Raw genomic sequence first — 18419 nt, forward strand, 5'->3', positions numbered from 1 at the left:
TCAAAGAAAAGTACATGAATTGAGTGAATTAGCCAAATTTAGCCCACTCAGCATTTTATTGGATGAGCTTCCGATGATCAGTCTTAAGAGTTTAGCTTATTATAGCACAGGGAGATCAGCTCCGTGCTTTGTGACCACCTAGAGGGGTGGGATAGGGAGGGTGGGAGGGAGACGCAAGAGGGAGGAGATATGGGGTATATGTATATGTATAGCTGATTCACTTTGTTATAAAGCAGAAACTAATATACTATTGTAAAGCAATTATACTCTAATAAAGATGTTTAAAAAAAAAGTTTAGCTTATTAAATTCTCACCAAAAAATACAGTTGCAAAAGTCTATATATATAAAATGAGTGTACTCTTCAAACTAGTGCAGTGGATCTGAAAGGATGTGAAATTCCTATTTGGGGCAAGGAATTACACTAAGTACTGACAAGCCTGAGAAATATCATTGGCACACTCTGCCCCTTCATGTGAGTTACCATCAATGTTGATGAAAAAATACTTTGGGAGTTAGAATGGTCCATTTGTGCATTACCTAGTGATTGGTTTAATGGATAGAATAGTGTCCTCCTGAAAGATCCACCCTTGAGTTTTCATTTTCGTCCCAACACGACATATCCTTTAGTAAAGGTGTGTATTGTTATCATTTCATTCCAGTAGATGGTGACACAAGAATCCATGTTGAAGGCTACCTTGCCTCTCTTTGCCAGATTCATCGTGAGCAATGGACTGCAGACCAAGCCTGGGGTGTTTGAGATCACACTGGAGACTGTGGACACAGCCTTACCCGTGGTGACCAGGAACAAGGGGCTGAGACTGGCTGAAGGGGCCACGGGTCTCCTCTCCCCTGACCTCCTTCAGCTGACCGACCCTGACACTCCAGCGGAGAACCTCACCTTCCTTGTGGCCCAGCTTCCACGACACGGCCAGCTCTACCTGCGGGGGACAAAGCAGCTTCCACACAGTTTCACTCAGCTGGACGTGGACAGCGGGCATGTGACCTACAGGCACTCGGGAGGGCACTCTCGCACCGACCGCTTTACTTTCGTGGCCACGGATGGGACAAACCAAGGCTTTCTTGTGGATGGGAGAAGGTGGCAAGAACCTGTTTCATTCACCATCCAGGCAAGTATGACAAATACATGGTCCTTGGCCAGAGATGTGGAGAGAACAACTTCCAGGAGAACTGTTGGCTTATTTCCTTCCTTCTTTCATTCAAATGTGTAGTGTGTTTCTACAGTGTGCCAGGCACTAAGGAAGGCACCAGGCATGTTAATATGAACAGAACAGTTGTGCTCCCTGTGTACGGGCTAATGACTGGCCTTTGGAGTCAGTGGTGGTACAGAAAGGACCACAGAACATGGGCTTTGGAGTCAGACACACCTAGGTTGGAATTTCTGTTTTAAACATTTTAATAGCTGTGTGACCTTAAAAGAGTTCTTTGACTCTTCTGATTCTACTTTGCCTTCTTTGAGAAACAATCCTTACACATTATGGTGAGAATTAAATAAGATTAGGTATCTGAGGTACTAGCATATTGCCTGAAATACATCAGATATTCTGTCTCTTCTGATTACTGTAACAACATCTAGCTACACTATTATGTTGATGCCTTTTGGTCTGTGTTATCTACTGGCATTTTAATGGTTTTCGAGTAAACACATGGAAACTTACGAAGCAGCATCAATATTACACATGTATTAATGGTGGGGATAATAACGGTAGCAGCTACAATTTTTGGAGTGTTAACTGTAGGTCGGACCCGCTTTCCATAAATCTCATTTAATTTTTATAAAAATCCAATGAACTAAGTTTTATTACCTCCATTTTATAGATGGTCAGGAGTTCAAAAATTTGGTCAAACACACATAAAGATCTCAAGTCTTTTTGATCCCCAATACTGTGTCCTTTCTGTGGTACTACGCTGCCACAGTTGTGTTGACTATTACGATGGTTCTTGGAGGGCATAATGTGTGTTTCTTTTTTAGTCAAAACACATCAAGTATGTTCTGGCTCTCAAAGCCTTGAATCCAGTCTCCTTGGATATAGTTCACCCTGTTCTACACACTTCCACCAACAGCAAAAAAAGATGTAAATCTGTCTCTTAATTCAGGATACATTCTGATTATGTAAAATAATAATAATTTTCCCTTGCTCTTTCATCTCTGTCTTAGAGTTCTCCAGAGAAACAGAACCAAGACGATGTATATGATTTATATACATATAGATTATGAGAGAGAGAGGGGGAGAAAAAGAGAAAGGGAAAGATTGATTCAATTGATTTATGTTCAGGAATTGGCTCACGCAATTGTGGGGTCTGACACATCCAAAATCTGCAGCGCAGGCCAGCAGCCTGAAAATTCCAGCAGGAGTTGATGTTACAGTCTTGAGTCCAAAGGCAGTTTGGAGGCAGAATTCCTTCCTCTTCAAGAGACTTCAGTCTTCTCTTAAGGCCTTTAAGTGATTGCATGAGGCCCACCCACATTATAGAGGGTAATCTGCTTGACTCAAAGGCAATTGATTGAAATACTAGTCCCATCTAAAAAACAAAAAAGTGCCTTCACAGGAGCATCTAGCTGGTGTTTGACCAAACAACTGGACATCAAACCCGGCTGAGGTGACATATCAAATTAACCATCACAGTCTTTATCTAAGGTGGGATCTGAGGAGGAAGGTGGGGAATTATGATCACATGGAGTGGTTACAAGATGAATCTTTGGCATGAGGGAGGTCCAGAAAGTGGAATGAAATTATGATGTACTAGGAGAAAAGAGAAGGTGTTGGTAATATTGGTACAGTATGTAAGAAGTACTTTGTACACAGTAAAATTACTCTGTTTCTTTTTAAATTATGTTTTACTTGTTGTTAGTTTCATCCCACTCTTCAGTCTGTTAATATCTTTTTCTTGACCCCTGACCCCCCACACAATGTAGAGAAATGTCACTGTACTGCCCAACCTGGAATAATGTTCTGGTCTATTTGGTTGCAAATTTGTAGGAGTTACTAATTCTGAGTGAAGGCATAAGAGTTCCGCACTACACTCCAGAACAGAGAGGGCAAAGGGGGTACAGTTTGAAGAGAGTACCAGAACTTAAATCAAGTTTCTCCCAACACCAATAATATCTTAAAGAACATGGTTATCATAGGAGAGTTATCTCTTGGAAGTTGTAGAATTTACTGATAGGGAAATATTCAATACTTGTTGTAAAGGTTTTTCATTAAAAGTACAAGGGTTTCCTTGCCTTGTGTGTTAAAAAGCAAGCAAGCAAACGAACAAAAAACCTCACAAGGAAGGCCTCAAACTTTCTCCCACAATTCCCCTGAACTTCCTGGTGTCTCTGAGCCAAGAAGTCAAACAATTTAGGAAATGACTCACCCCTCCAGCAGTGCAGGAGAGTGACCTCCTCAGTCTCTTGCTTTTAAGAGCTTTTTCTGGCAAGACAATAAGACGTCAACCACCACTGAGGGATGAATTGGTCCAAATAGGTCTACTAAGCATGGGTGCTGTTAGAGTTAGGGTCCCAACCTGGCTAACTGAGGGCAAAGCTACTGGATTTAAACACAAAACTGATACCAGCAGGCACTAATCTGACATTCATTTTGTAGGAAATCATGTCTATCCGACCAAGATTCTGCAGTCTTTTTTTTAACTGAAGTATAGTTGATTTACAGTGTTGTATTAATTACTGCTGTACAGCAAAGTGACTCAGTTATATGTATATTTACGTTCCTTCTTTTTTAAAATATTCTTTTCCATTACACTTTATCATGGAATATTGAATATAGTTCTCTGTGCTATACAGTAGAACCTTGTTGTTTATCCATTCTGTATATAATAGCTTACATCTGCTAATCCCAACCTCTCACTCCATCCTTCCCCCAGCCCCTCTCCCTTAGGGAACCACCAGTCTGTTCTCTATGTCCGTGAGTCTTATTCTGTTTCGTAGATAGGTTCACTTGTGTCGTATTTTAGATTCCACATATAAGTGATGTCATATGGTATTTGTCTTTCTCTTTCGGACTTACTTCACTTAGTATGATAATCTCTGGTTGCATCCATGTTGCTGCAAATGGCATTATTTCGTTCTTCTTTGTGACTGAGTAGTATTCCATTGTGTGTGTGTGTGTGTGTGTGTGCGCGCACACCACATCTTCTTTATCCATTCATCTGTCAATGGACATTTAGGTTGTTTCCATGTCTTGGCTATTGTGAATAGTGCTGCTATGAACATAGTTATGCATGTTTCTTTTTGAATATAGTTTTGTCCAGATATCTGACTAAGATTCTGCAGTCTTGGTGTAATGATTCCTGTCATCTTTCTTAAAAGGAGACAATGGGAGTGGGAGTGAGGGAGAAAGGACCAGCATCACTGCTTTCTAAGGTTTAGGCAAGTGTGAGATGATTTTTAGTAAATCCAACACAAGTGATCATAAGGATGTAGCCTTTTTAAAAAAATGTCTTATACTCCAATATTTTAAAATGCTTCTGTTATACTGATCCAAAAGACCTGCTTTTGAAGAAACTAGAAATTTAATAAGACAAGAATAGATTTTAACACAAAGTAGGACTGAAGACACAACAGGGGACCATGTAACCGGAGTGTAGATATTAACAATTTTTTAAAAACAAATGAACACAACAGGCATTTATTCATTTTGTAATACTTTTATTTTTAAGGAAAATATAACATTAAAAAAAATCCCTATACTCAAGTATTTACCAACTTTGAGTATTACTTACATGGCTTGAAGTATTTGTATTTGTCCTCTCTTGACATTGACCATCCTTCCTTGGAGCTTCTCCCCCAATGGCCATGATAAGTGTTTGACCCTCCACCTCCCACCCAACCTCACAGCTCTGAGGGTGCTATCCACACTTTTTTAGGAGAGGAGAATGACTAACTTTTGAAAGTGTTTGTTGCTATTTCAGCTTATAAAATAATTGTTGTAAAGAATTCATAAACTACAGAAAAGGACAAAAAAATAACCCTTCGTCATCCTACTGCTGTCAGTGGCTTCCTTGCATTCTTTTATTGCAATAAAAAAGGATGATATTATATGTACTATTATGCATATTGCCTGTTTCCACTCATAAAAATTTCCTCATGTCATTAAATCTTCCTTGAAAACACAATTTTTAAAGGCTGCATGGCACTCAATCTCAGGCAGAGGTGTTTTATAAATCCCCTGTTGGACTTTTATGTTTTATGGAATTTTTTGTTAATTGCTATTACAAATTATATTTTAGTCAACATCCACATATATATATATTTGCGTACATATGTATTTCTGTAGGATGCATTCAAAAACTGAAAATTTTGGATCACAGCATGTGCACATTTTTAATATACATATATGTCTAATTTATCTCCAGAAAATTTTCACTAATTTGCATTTGTACCAGCAAAATATAAAAATGTCTGTTTTTCCAAACATTTACCAACATGAGGTATGATTACGTTCTTTAATCAAAAAGCAGCTTGCCAACTTAAAAGGAAAAAAAATTTTTGGTTGTTACAAAATTCCATACAGAAATACTCAAAGGAGAAGCGGTAATTTTTCCTCATCCCAAGACAAATGAACAAGTTTGTGCAAATGCTCCCAGAATTTTGTCTCTGTCTGTATGAACATATATATGTATTTGTTTTGATCAAAAATGGTAGTGTAGTTGTCTCCTATTCGGCAACTCGCTGGGTTTTGTTGTTTGGTTTTTACCAGTTAACGTTGAATTGTGGGAATTTTTCGTTACTAGTTTGTCCTGCCTCCTTTTCTTATTAATAGCTGAATAGCAGTTTATCACATGATCATACCCAAAAATATATATAGTCTTATCATTGACATTCTTTCGTAGAATTACAAGAGGATCATTTGAGGTAAATAAAGTTAAAATTTGAATGATTAGGAGTGAAGGGAAGTACAAGTGTCCTTGTACCTCTTTTGTGGTATCAGTGATGAATTGTGCTAATTCATCCTAAAATGTTCCCTCCGTAACCTATAAGAGTCATTTTGAAGAGGGACTGAGCTCCATAGGATACCTGAATGAGGCCCTTTGTAGTGTTTGAAACTATATATCTCTTTCACTCAGGAGTAGTTGCCCATCACAATCTTCACAGATTGAGTCTACCTGTTTAGTTACCCGGTTCTCACTGTCAATAAAACAAATATGCAAGTGCCTGTAGATAAGCACCTTTCACTTTTTTTTACTGAGGTATTTTTATTTCTACTCAACGTTTTTGCTATCTTAACAAAGACATGACAAAAAAAATGTTCAATGCATTTGTAAACCCTTACATGTTTTCTTCTGTAAGTCACCAAACACTGGGAAAAAGGGGAAATCCTTCTGTAGAACTAATATTAAGTTTGCAATACAATTCTTGGGTCAGTTTTAATGTATTCATTCAACAAGTATTTCCTGAGCTTCTGTTATAGCTGGGCATTGTGCCAGGTGCAGGGAATAGTTGGGGAGAAAAAGACATGTATCTGCCCTCAGGGAGTTTAGGTCCTAATGGGGTAGTCAGACGATGGACAAATAAATAAAGCTGGGTCAAAGTTTACAGTAGAAAGTTGGCCTCTCTTCCAGGCACTATGATATTTGCTGAGAATATTGTGAATGAGATAGTTTTCAGCAGAAATTAACCAATAAGGAATCTGAAATTCAGGAGCGTTTGTCATCATTGAACCATTAAAGCCCTGTGTTGCTTGGGGATGAGAAGCCTTTGTATAACACTGTGTGTAATTATTGATCATGCAGGTGGACCAGGTGGACAAAGCAGCCCCCCACGTCACACATTTGCATTCCCCTTCTCAAGTGGGGCTCCTGAAAAATGGTTGTTATGGGATTTACATCACTTCCCACGTGTTGAAGGCATCGGACCCCGACACTGATGGCAATCAGATCATCTTTAAGATTTTACGAGGCCCCCAACATGGACATCTGGAGAATACAACAACAGGTACTGCCTTCCTTACTCCTTGTAATTGCTCATTTTAAAATACCCAGTGGCTGGCAATGCTAGACAGTAATTTAATTAAGTGCAGGCCCATTTGGTAAACACTCCCCAGGGCTTCCTGATAGATGCAGTTTATAAATCAATATAGGTGCTAAAGAGGGTTTGAAGCTGAGTTTTCCTAAATTCATCTTGAGTGGGAGAACTAAATACTGATACACAGTTGTTTATTGTTTACAACTTTTTTTCCAATAACCAGATCGTAATATATTGACAGGAACACACATTGTCAGGACCAAATTCATATTTGTGACTCATTTTTTTCTGTCATGAATTCCAAGGTGATGTAAGTTCATTAAAAACAATTTTTTTGGTGTAAGTTTTCTCTGGATTGTATCTTATTTCTGCTTTATGAAGACAATGATCACAATATGTCACTAAACAGGATGGCACAGAATTTTAGATTTTATTACTATATCTTCCTACTCCCTCTCTATTTTCATATTTAAGGTACAATATTTCTGAGACAAAGTAATTTGGAAACCTAATTTAAGTTCATTGAATTTGAATTTTAAGATAGTTACATTTTATTAATTTCTTTAAAAAATATACTTTGGCTATTTTTAAAGATGAGTTTGAAATAAAATAGCCATAAAATTGTATCAGCTCTTACCTAATATTTTGTTTGATTACCAGTGAAACTCATTTACTTCTTTTTTGTAGGTGAATTTATCCACAAGAAATTTAGCCAAAAGGACTTAAACAGTAAGACCGTTCTTTACATCATAAACCCATCTTTGGAAGTAAATTCAGATACCATAGAATTTCAAGTCATGGACCCCACGGGGAACTCTGCCACTCCTCAAATGTAAATTCTTTTGCTTATTCAATAGTCCTGCATATAATGTCCAGAATGTATCTTATTAGGAAAGCGAAATGTTATTTTTTAATCAGAATCTAAGAGGACAAATTGATAGATTATTTCACAAGCTCATAGAATTGATTTTGGAGAGGGAAACTTCTATTACTGCTTGATAATGGGAAAGCCAGTAGCTTCACAGAATATGGAAACGTTAAAAAGTTAAGTTCATTAACTTAACTGGGTCATTCATTTTATGCATGCATTTACAAATGCATATCCTTTCACACCCACGGAGGTTTCTGTCTTGACGATTCACTGGCATCCAGGACTGAGCTTGTAGGCTCATGTACAAACCATGCAGCAAGAGGTCACTCTAGGACCGTGTTAGTAACCACAGTTTCCTAAATCTAAATCTCTAAAATGTCTAGAACTGGGAAGAATGAGGAAGTCAGGAAATGCTAGCAAAACATCTTCTCTTCCCAAAAACCCAAGCAATAACTAGTGACTGCTTTAGTAAGTCAGTAAACCTACCCTAGGTAAGGTGAAGACAGTACAAAGAGGAAAACAGACTTGGGGAGATATTAAGTGATACTTAAAATTTGTATAAAGTGTATGTCTTTCAGAATAACCAGAGTAACAAACCCTCAAAATTAACAATATTCACAGACCATAGTAGTTTCACTCACCAGGTCCCTATTCTAAACTTTTTTGGAAGGTGTACCTTGAGTAACTTGCCAGCTGTCAGATGATCACAGAAAGGTTAATCATAGCCCAGTTCTCCACGTGCAGTGTTTTTTCTTTCTTCTTAAGTTTGATACCCTTCCCAGTCACCTCGAAGGAAAGTTGTTCATTTATCCTAGTTTTAGTATTTACCTTATCCTAGTCAAACTACGTCCCATAAGTGAGGACAGCTCCTTTACGGGGCTTTTATGACAGAATATGGACAAAGGAAGAAAAGAAAAATTGAGAAATTCACCTCTGCTCCCTTCATTCTTGCTTTTTCTTTCTAATCCTGAATTGTAGTCCCAATATCTGCCAGCAGAGGTCTCTGTAGTCATTGTTAGAAAAACACGTCTTTAACAAAACATGTTCCCAGGGTCCCACCTCTATTGCCTGCAGTACCTGGTCCAGATATTTACCGAGTGGCTACTATAGGCCAGGTGTGCAGTACAAGAAGCTGGGAAATAGGTATGAGCAAGGAAGTCCTGTCCCCTGACATTAAAATACAATCATGGCGCTATAAAAGTAAAACAGCTGCCCACCTACCATTAAAATGCTCTTGCCTCGGGATTACAACCTTTATAGAAAATATATTACCTACTTGCAATTCAGACAAATGTCTTCCAATTTTCAAGGAAATTTTTTTTTAAAATCCTGCTCCAAAAGTATTAATAAATTGATTTCACTTGCTTTTTAATAGTTCAACTAAAAAACCTAAGAATATTGATCAGACTTGCTACTCATCAAATGCTGACTGCTGGTCTTCCACATGAGAACACAGCATAGGTGCCAGAGAATTTTTTTCCCAAAATAGAGCTAGATTGATACTGCTTCACCTACATACCCTTTTCAGTCCTCATTGTTACCAAGGGCATTGTTTTGAAGATGATTTATGATTTTAAATAATCCTCAAACTTATTGCAGAATCACAGAATTTATAACCTTACTTGAGGCTTTTAAAATAGGCTCCTACTTGTACTGGATACCTTTTTTCAGGTACTTACGCTGAAGTTGTTTCTAATTCAGCTTGTAATGATTGGAACCAGTGGAATATAAAGTAAAATATGCCTGCTGATGGTTAATCCCAAATAACTTTGATTTGATCTGACATATATTAAGTTGTCTCCTCTAGAGTGGGTGGGGGGAGGTGGAAACTACTCAGTGCTTATCTGTATAAATTTTGAAGGATATAGTTGGCCCTAACCTCATTTGTAAGTAGATGTTTTTTGGAACAAGAAGAACTTTTTCTTCCCAGCAGGAAACAAATGTTATGAATAGTGGTCTGTCTTCCCATGACAACCAGCAGGAAGCTACTTACACATACATTATAAATCACAGGCATTTACAATGTAGGTTTCTGCTCTAGTTCATTGCTCTTCGTTTAATCGTCAAAACCACCTTTAAGTTAGGTACTATCATAATCCAGCATTTACAGGTGAAGAGTCTGACGCAAAAGGAGATAGGAAGTGACTTTTCCAAGCTCATACGCCTAGCTAGTGAAGGAGCTAAGATTTAGGTCCAGAAAGTACGGTTCTTGAGTCCATGGTTTTCCTCGCTGCGCTAAAGGACTTTTTGCCCACTTTTAATGAGTGTGCGGAAACGGCCTATAGGAAAAGAAGCAACAGACTCAGCTCCCTTCTTTCTCTCCAGTCTTTGGCCACCAAAGCAACAAGAAAGGGGGAATACTTACTCCTCAAGACCTTAAATGTAAATTACATTTCAATATGAGTGTGTACTCCATGGCTAAGGCACTGGGGGTTATGGGACAGATAATACACAATAAACCACTGGACTGAGAGCCAAAGAACAGGGTTTGAGCCTTGGCTCTCCCACTGACCTGGGTCAAGGCTTACTTACCTTAGTTATCTTATCTGTAAAGTGGGGGGAGTACTACAATTTCTTCAGTGGAACGAATGAGGTAAAACATATGTAAGCATCTTCTATATTTAAAGTCAGTAACAAATGGGACCTGTGGTGGTGATTACTATTGTTGTTCATTCACAAGGGGGCAACAATTGACTGAAGAAGGATCCCAGAGACATTTGGTGGCCAGCTCAAGCCCATCTCTAGTTAGAACTTGACTCTGCGTTGATCCACAAAGTGAATAATCCACATGCTTGTTAATCAATCAGCTAAATGCTGTGGAACTTTGTGTTCTTTTCTGGCTTAAATGGTATTAATAGATTAATATTCTGCATGTTTAAGGGGGTGGGACCTTCTATAACACAGCTGAAGAGACAGGTGGGTGCAACCTGGAGCAAAATGGAGGCTCTTTAAAGAACAAGAAGGACCCATGTTCAGGGGGAATTGTCCCAGAATCTTGATTGCTAGTAAGTTTTTACCATGGCAGCATTTCTATAGAATATCATTCCTGAAGGGTCAATAGATATTCCGTTAGAAATAGTGTTTGCAAATCTTAATGTAATCAAGTTATTGCTAGCTTGCGGGCTGCTTAATGCATCAAATGCTAGAGTCACGAAGATGCTTGTATGCACTGGGAATCTTCGAGAGAGGGGTATAGTGTACAACATATCTCAACCTGATTTGACTATAGAACCAAGACCACCCTACCCCAGAATAGCTCATGAAACAAGTTTTTCAAGGGATACATCTGGGAGACATTTTATTGTAAATAGAAGTTATTTTAGAACACTGAAATCCATGGAAATTTGCATCAAGATTTAGATTTGGTTAAGTGCCAAAATTTCAGGCACTGTGCTAGGCGCTTTTACATATGTTGTCCAATTTAATCTACAAAACACAATTCTCTGAGGGTGAGAAGAAAATCAGGCTCAAAGCATTTAAGTAATTGGCCAGAAGTCACTAAGTGAATGAATGGCAGAGGCCACAGTGCACCCTGACCTCAACGTGAGTGCTCATCTTATCGGCTCACGCCTTGGCGTGATTCGCTCATACGCCCACGACAGTTCTCTAGTCCGATGTGAATCTCAAGGTGGTCTGCATACCACCCAAACTCAGTTACACAGGACCACATAAAACACCTCTGCAGACCACAGAATATAGCTGACTTCTGACCAAGCCAGTTTCTTAACATGTATTCAGGGTTGACCTCTTTCTTGTGCCCACTGCAAAAAGGTGAACTTCAAAAGAAAAGTTGACCCTTGCTGAAGTTCTGCATAACTCAGTAGCTGCTTCATGATTCTAAGCACTTTGATTCTTCTCCTGCCTTTGGCTACCCTCATTCTAGCTGTTCTGTTATTCATCCTTGGCCTTAAAAGAGAAGAGCCAAAGAAATCAAAAAAGAAAAGGAATTTCTAGCAGGCGAACCTGGCAATGCTTTAGCAGCTTTTATGAAACACATTGTAGGGGGAGAGTTTGAAACTCTTAGTTAGGTTCAGCTTTCATGTTACCTGCAAGCCAGAAGTTAAAGTATTTATCTCCAGATGAGATCTAAGAAACCACAGAGGAAGGGAAAGGAAATAGCCCTTATTAAACACCCACTGTGTACAGGTGCTTTATACATATTAACAAATTTTAATTTGCATCATTTGACGTGAATATGATTCCCCTCATTTTAAAGATAATGAAAACTGAGGTCCAGAGAGACTAACTGACCATAATCACACACTAATAAGTGGTTGTGAGATGTGTCTGATTCCAAAGCACTTGTTTGGGGTACTAGCTGTGCTGCTTCCTGGCTAAACACTGTTTCCCCATTATCATGCGAGAAAGACAAATATGAAAGTGCAGGTGTTCATAGCATTTTTACTGAGCTTAATAGCATCCCCTTTGAGTTGACGTCTTAGATTGAACACTTGGAAAAATATTTTTTACCTTTTCTATTTTCTTAAGTCATGTGCTACTTGATTATAAGTGAAGATCTAGTTATAAGAATAATTTATTCACAATTTTAGCTACTATAAAACCTTTCACTGAGAAACTCAAAGTACTTAATGAGTATTCATTAAGGTTCATTTAACCTCTTTGAAGTACAGACTCATTATTATTGCACTTCGGGAAGTGAGGAAACTGAGGCATAGAGCAGCCAAGTACCTTTTTTACACACCCTTGTTAACCTGGATTAATGTCCCATATCCCAAAGTAGAGTTTTAATCCCAACTGGTTCTTCTGGTCCATTGCTCCTTCATATAAATGAACCGAGTAGCCACAAAATAAAATATCAGAAAGTATATATTTTTGACTCTACTTCAACACTATTAACTACTTGGTCCAGACAATTCTTTGCTGTGGGGCAGTGGTGGAGGGTGAGTTGGGTGTCCTATACATTGAAGGATGCTTAGCAGCGTCCCTGGCCTCTACCCGCTAAATAACCAGTATCACCCTCCTCCCACTGTGAAAAACAAAGCTGTCTCTAGACATTGTCTGATGTTGAGAAGCGTGCACAGGCCTTAGAAAACAAGAAATCATGCTTTATGATAGAATGCTCTTTTACCAATGCCACCTTTCTCTCTAGTCCAATAGGAGCTAAAGAATCCAGAGTGAGTCAGGGCTAGAAAAAACACGTGAGGATCATCTAGTCTAGCTGTTTTTTCAGACTGTGTGAAATACGTTAATAGGGCTGGGGAGAAAAAAAGTTTCAGTGGTCAACTTAGCTTTTCAAACAGGAAGCTAAACAAGGTTCATTATTTCCTTTAACAAATACTTATTGAGCTCTTACTATGTCTCAGTCACTCTAGAAGGGACTTGGTGATACATCAGTGAACCAAAGACCCCTGTTTACTTGGAGCTAAGTACCTAAATACTTAGCTAAGTTCCTTGGTACCTAAGTAAATAGTATGGTATACACGATACGTACTTTGGAAAATGAAAGTTGGTCAGATTAAGGGGGATCACAGACACTGGATTCTGGGGACGGATTGCAATTTTAAATCGAGTGATTAAACGGATTTTCTCGTGCTTGACTTAGAGTTAGAGAGGGACCGGAAGTCCCATCCCGTTTAATTTCTACTCCTCCATCCCGTGTCTTTCATTCACGATAGTTGTTGGGAACCAAAATTTAGCTTATACATTAAATAAAATGTTCTATTGTTTTGAGTCCCCACAGTCACTTAGGGAACGTTTCTCCCCTGGGGATGACTTTCCCCATGAGGGACATTTGGAAAGTTCTGGAAACAGTTTTGATTGTTGTAACCAGAGGGGAGTGGTGTGGCTAAATCTGGTGGATCTCACGAGTAGAGGCCAGGTATGCTGCTAAACTTCTTGCAATGCCACAGGACAGCCTCCCACCACAAAGAATCATCTGGTCCCAGATGTCGATAGTGTCAGGTTTGAGAAGCCGTGACCTAGGGCCTTAAGGAGTTCTCATGTCCTGCTAAGTGACTTGAAATGATTGCGTTGTGGGCTTCACAGAACGTGTATCTATAAACTTAATTTCTGACTTTAGAGTGAGCTTTACTTTGTGATAATAGAAGGGAGGGATCATTAAAATGTGAAGATTTGAACCAACTCTTGTCTGCATGACACCTCGCAATCCAGAGCTTCCCAACATTTCTTTCATGGGGTCCTGCACCTGGTTACCCACATGATACCAAGCATACGTCTGTGTGGCTTCTTTCAGGGAGAATTCCCAAGTGATTAACTACATCTCTTACTTTTCTTTCAGGTGTTTGTGTAGAGTTTTAGCAACTGCAGTCTCAGTGTAGAAAGATCTTCTTCAATACAATACTGCAGAAAACAAAAAACACATTCAAAACATGTGTCACACATATCCTCTAGGAATGCAAGTGCTTTGTGACTTAAGTATTTTTCTGGAAAATATATAGCCCGGCTTAAATTTCATGGCTTTTCAATAGATCTTTATTATTTGTAGGGAGCAGTTTTAAGAAAATAAAGTAGAACATTGTGTAATGACAATCTTAACCTCTACGCATTATGAAGCATTCTAGTGGTGTATCAGGGTTATGTATGCACTTTCCCAGACACCAAGACCCTTAATGCTTTGAAGCTGAACAACACTCTGCATGGTCCCCTTATGGATCTAGATCAGCAATCAAATCACATTTCACTTTAGGCCTTGGGGTCACCTGGACCTGCAGAGTGACACTGATGAATTTTTGCTGATCATGGTTAGCATTAGCAATGGATGGATTCTTAGAAGGTTGAACATTGAAACTCATTTGAACCTTACTGAGAGTTAGCTGAAATCCATCCCTGTGTATCTATTTCACCCCTTCCCATTGTTCCCGTTTCCTCCTCTTTTATCTTTCTCTAATCCCTCTCGCTGATTTTGTTCTCCGTTCTCATTTATCTGGATCCTTTAGGAACTCTTTGCAATGTGTTATTTCTATTAGCATTTATAACTATATTTAACATAACATATGCTATGTTATTTCTATAGCATTTATCCTTGTTGCTTGTTATCTTGTGATTCTTTAAGCAGTCTCTTATTTCTTTATGTCTTGATTTGAAATCAGTTGCGTCAAAGACCCATGAGGGGTCTTTGAATACTATTGAATATAAGGATCCTATTTTCATGTCAAAATTTTGTGAAGCCCAGCATGCCAATAATAATAAATTTCATATGTATTGATTGAATAAACATTCATACAAATTCATTCCACACTCCCACACTCCCGCTTGTCCCACTGGCCCAGGGTTGGTGGAGTAGGAGACAGTGCTACTGAGTTTGTTTCGCTCGTGAACTTAATCTATAGGATGTGACTGTGACACATGACTGGTACAAGGACATACAGTGATTATTAGAGGATAAACTTACTCTCTAATATGAATGATCTACAGGAAAGTCTGGAGAGCCCTGTGAAATTTGTGAATTCTATGCTTTACATAGTAGCACCCAGAATTTCTAGTTCTGAAAGGAAAAGAAAATTGTAAAGTAACTTTATAAGTCTAGAGGAAAGAGCCTGAATCTAAGTGAAAGTTTGGGAATATAGTAAGGCAACCACTGAGGGTTTTGTGAATGGAGAATGAAAGGGAAATGAATAAAACACAAGCAATGGGAGTGGGTTAGATGATCATAGTGAAGATTGCTTATGTCTTTATTGCTGAAAGGTTACAAGGGGGTAAAGGATGTAAGAACATATTTGAAGAGAAATGTTCAGGTGAAACATTTCAAGTTTTCTCACCTCAGAAAGGGAAACACTTCAGGGTAAAGATAAAATTGTAGTCCCCTGCTTGAGCTCAGACTGCAAGAGTCATGAAGAACTTCAGTTGGGAAGAAGAATGGTAGAGAAGGAATAGTACATTTGGTTTCAGATTTATACTGGGGATTCCATCTCTGCTGTCTGTTAGCTTTGTTATAGCTTTTTGCCTTCGAGGTAGTTATTTAACCTCTCTAAGCTCAGTGTTCTTTTCTGAAGAAAAGAAAAGAAAAAGTCCCTCTCCATGCCATGAGGATTAAAGAAGTCAGTTTCCATCACATGTCGGGCTCACTAAATATAGCATGGGGAAAAAAGACCACCCTGTATTTAGCAAGTTTATCCTGTTGTATAGCTGCATCCAAGGTACATATTAGCGTAGCCCTTTTATATGCACAGAGGAAGGGACAGATAATGCTTTAAAACACATGCACATTCTAACTCCTAGGCACATCCTCAAAGATATCTTGTTATTAAACTGAACCCAAGTTCAGAGAAGACCTGTGCCTGGAAATGATCTTGTTGTATTGATGAAGGAGGCCAAAAGATAGGAGAGAAGATTTCATATCAATGTCCTTTCCAAAAATGAACTTCTCCTTGAACTTAACACCTGCTCCTTTCCCTTCTGAAGATGCAAGTAGGAGTCTCTTTTCTATCACTAATAATTGTAAGACCTCTGATAGACTTTTAACCTTATTTCTGCATTTATAAATGGAATTCTTATCCGTGCTCTACATCACAGCATTGTTAAGAGCAATAAATGAGACAGTGACAGTAAAAGTTCTTTGTGAGCTAAAACGTCCCAAACAAGTGTAAGGAGCTTGTAGCATTGGTGTAGGTTGATGAACCACTTCTGTCTCCCAGCGTGGACCAGTGGTTCAGCTTCCTACCCAGCAGAGGAGCCCCCCAGGCATCCATTATGCATTTCTCATGATTTTCTTTCTTTTTTTCCTTACATGCATAGCTTGGAACTGAAGTGGTCTCATATCGAGTGGTCACAGACTGAATATGAGGTCTGTGAGAATGTGGGCATATTGCCCTTGGAAATTACCAGAAAGGGATATTCCATGGACTCGGCCTTTGTGAGTGTAAAGGTAACAAGTCTGTCAATTTTCAAGCTAAAACCTCGGTTGCTGGTTGGTGCCTTTGATTATTTCCTTAGAAAAATTCAGAGTAACTAAGGAAATTTCAAACTGCACGAGTGTTGCACTATTCCCGAGAGTCTAAGTACAAAACCTCCTTGTCCCTCCATCACTTATCTAGGTGCATTAGCTCCTAGATAGGATATTTCTAACCCATTTTTAGTTTTTAAATCTGGTCTTTAACTCTTGAAGTTTGATTTCACAAGGGAGATCTATCCAACCTAGTGAACTTGGGCCAAACTCTGCTTTGGAAAGGAGAGTTGTAGGCAAATGTAAGTCCCCAAATGGCTTTCTCTTAGTATGCACCAGGACCATTTCCTGTGGTCTCAGTGGATGAAAAAATCAGGGAACACACCTATTGTAAGCTTCACCCAAGTCACGCAAAATTAAGAGACCATGTATCAATACAGGTACCCTGAAATATAAGGAATTTTCAATAATTATTTTTGGACTAGTCACCTGCTATTTCTTTACACTGCCATGGGCCGTGAAGCACAACCTATGGCTTCTAGAATTGAAAGATTTTTTTAGGAGTCACTATAAAAATTGCACTTCACGTGAACGAGAACATGAAAATCCTATACATACGAATGCTGGTGAATGAGCCTGAAAGACTCCCCTCCTCAATCTAAGGAAAAAAGCAGTGATACTAGCTTCTGGGGAAAAAATGCCATCTCAGTTAAGTCTCAATTACAATAATAAGTTCAAATCACCCTCACAACCTTGTGCACATAAATCCTACTATATCCAGACTCAGTATTTATCTTTCTAGTGGGCATAGGGTCTTTTCCCCTGATCTGGGGTGTTTTATTATTGTTAAATCATCAGATAACTGGGTATCCCCTCTACCTTCCCAGTAGATAGTTTATGGAAAAAGAAAGAACCCGCCTGGATGGTTTTCTAATATTCTTCTGGTCCTCCATAAAAAGCACCATATGCTCCAGTCTGGAGTTTCGGGCCACAGAACCGTTCACCATGCCAGGTAGAAATAACAGACGTGGTGTGACGGAACCTTTTGTCTGCTTAAGCTGAGTGCACACAGTGAAGCTGCCAGCTGAGTCTGCAGGCCTTTCGCAAACAGCCCGAGTCCTTCAGGGACCACTCTGCTTACAGCACAGCCTGCTGCTTTAGCCTGGAGCCTATTGGCTGCTTGGCTGGGAGGAGGGAGAAGAAAGCACTCTTACCCTACGTTGTTTGCCCTGGTTTGAATCACACACCTGCACCGGACTCATTTCTGCAGCCACCTTGACTCAGCCCATTCCTTTTCCCACGTAGGATTCTGTAAGCTCAGTGGTGGTAAATACTAGGTAATTGCACGTGCAAGAACCACATGGGGAAATATAACTCCCAGCATATGATGGGTACAGGTGTGCAATGGGCTGCCTTTCCACAGGGAAAGGTTGTTGGGGAGGATCCTTGGCATTGTGGAGAAAGAAGAAATGGGAGCTTAGGAGGCAGTACTCTTCTTGAGCAAAACGTTTCCACTGCAGACCACTGACACATGTTAGGGCCTTTGGTTAGAAATGCAGATAATGTCTGAGACCAAAGAAATAGGAATTTGCAAGTTTTTACTTGTGCCCTTCATCCCTTTGTAAGAAAGTGAAGGAATAGAGTAACTCACTTTCCTGAACATCTCATTCAAGGACCTCTTTTTCAAACCAGCTGAAGC

General features: G+C 39.1%; 1 protein-coding gene across 1 annotated transcript in view; it reads left to right on the forward strand.

Moving 5' to 3' along the window:
- Nucleotides 1–18419, forward strand: part of FREM1 (FRAS1 related extracellular matrix 1) — a 272527-nt gene that overhangs the window by 205114 nt on the left and 48994 nt on the right. The window contains exons 28-31 of the mRNA XM_079926359.1: nucleotides 714–1128; nucleotides 6755–6956; nucleotides 7674–7818; nucleotides 16573–16702. Coding sequence (XP_079782485.1) covers nucleotides 714–1128; nucleotides 6755–6956; nucleotides 7674–7818; nucleotides 16573–16702 — 892 coding nt within the window. The remainder of the gene's footprint in view (nucleotides 1–713; nucleotides 1129–6754; nucleotides 6957–7673; nucleotides 7819–16572; nucleotides 16703–18419) is intronic.

The sequence above is a fragment of the Stenella coeruleoalba genome, assembly GCF_951394435.1.
Source record: "Stenella coeruleoalba genome assembly, chromosome: 7".
Lineage (NCBI taxonomy): Eukaryota > Metazoa > Chordata > Mammalia > Artiodactyla > Delphinidae > Stenella > Stenella coeruleoalba.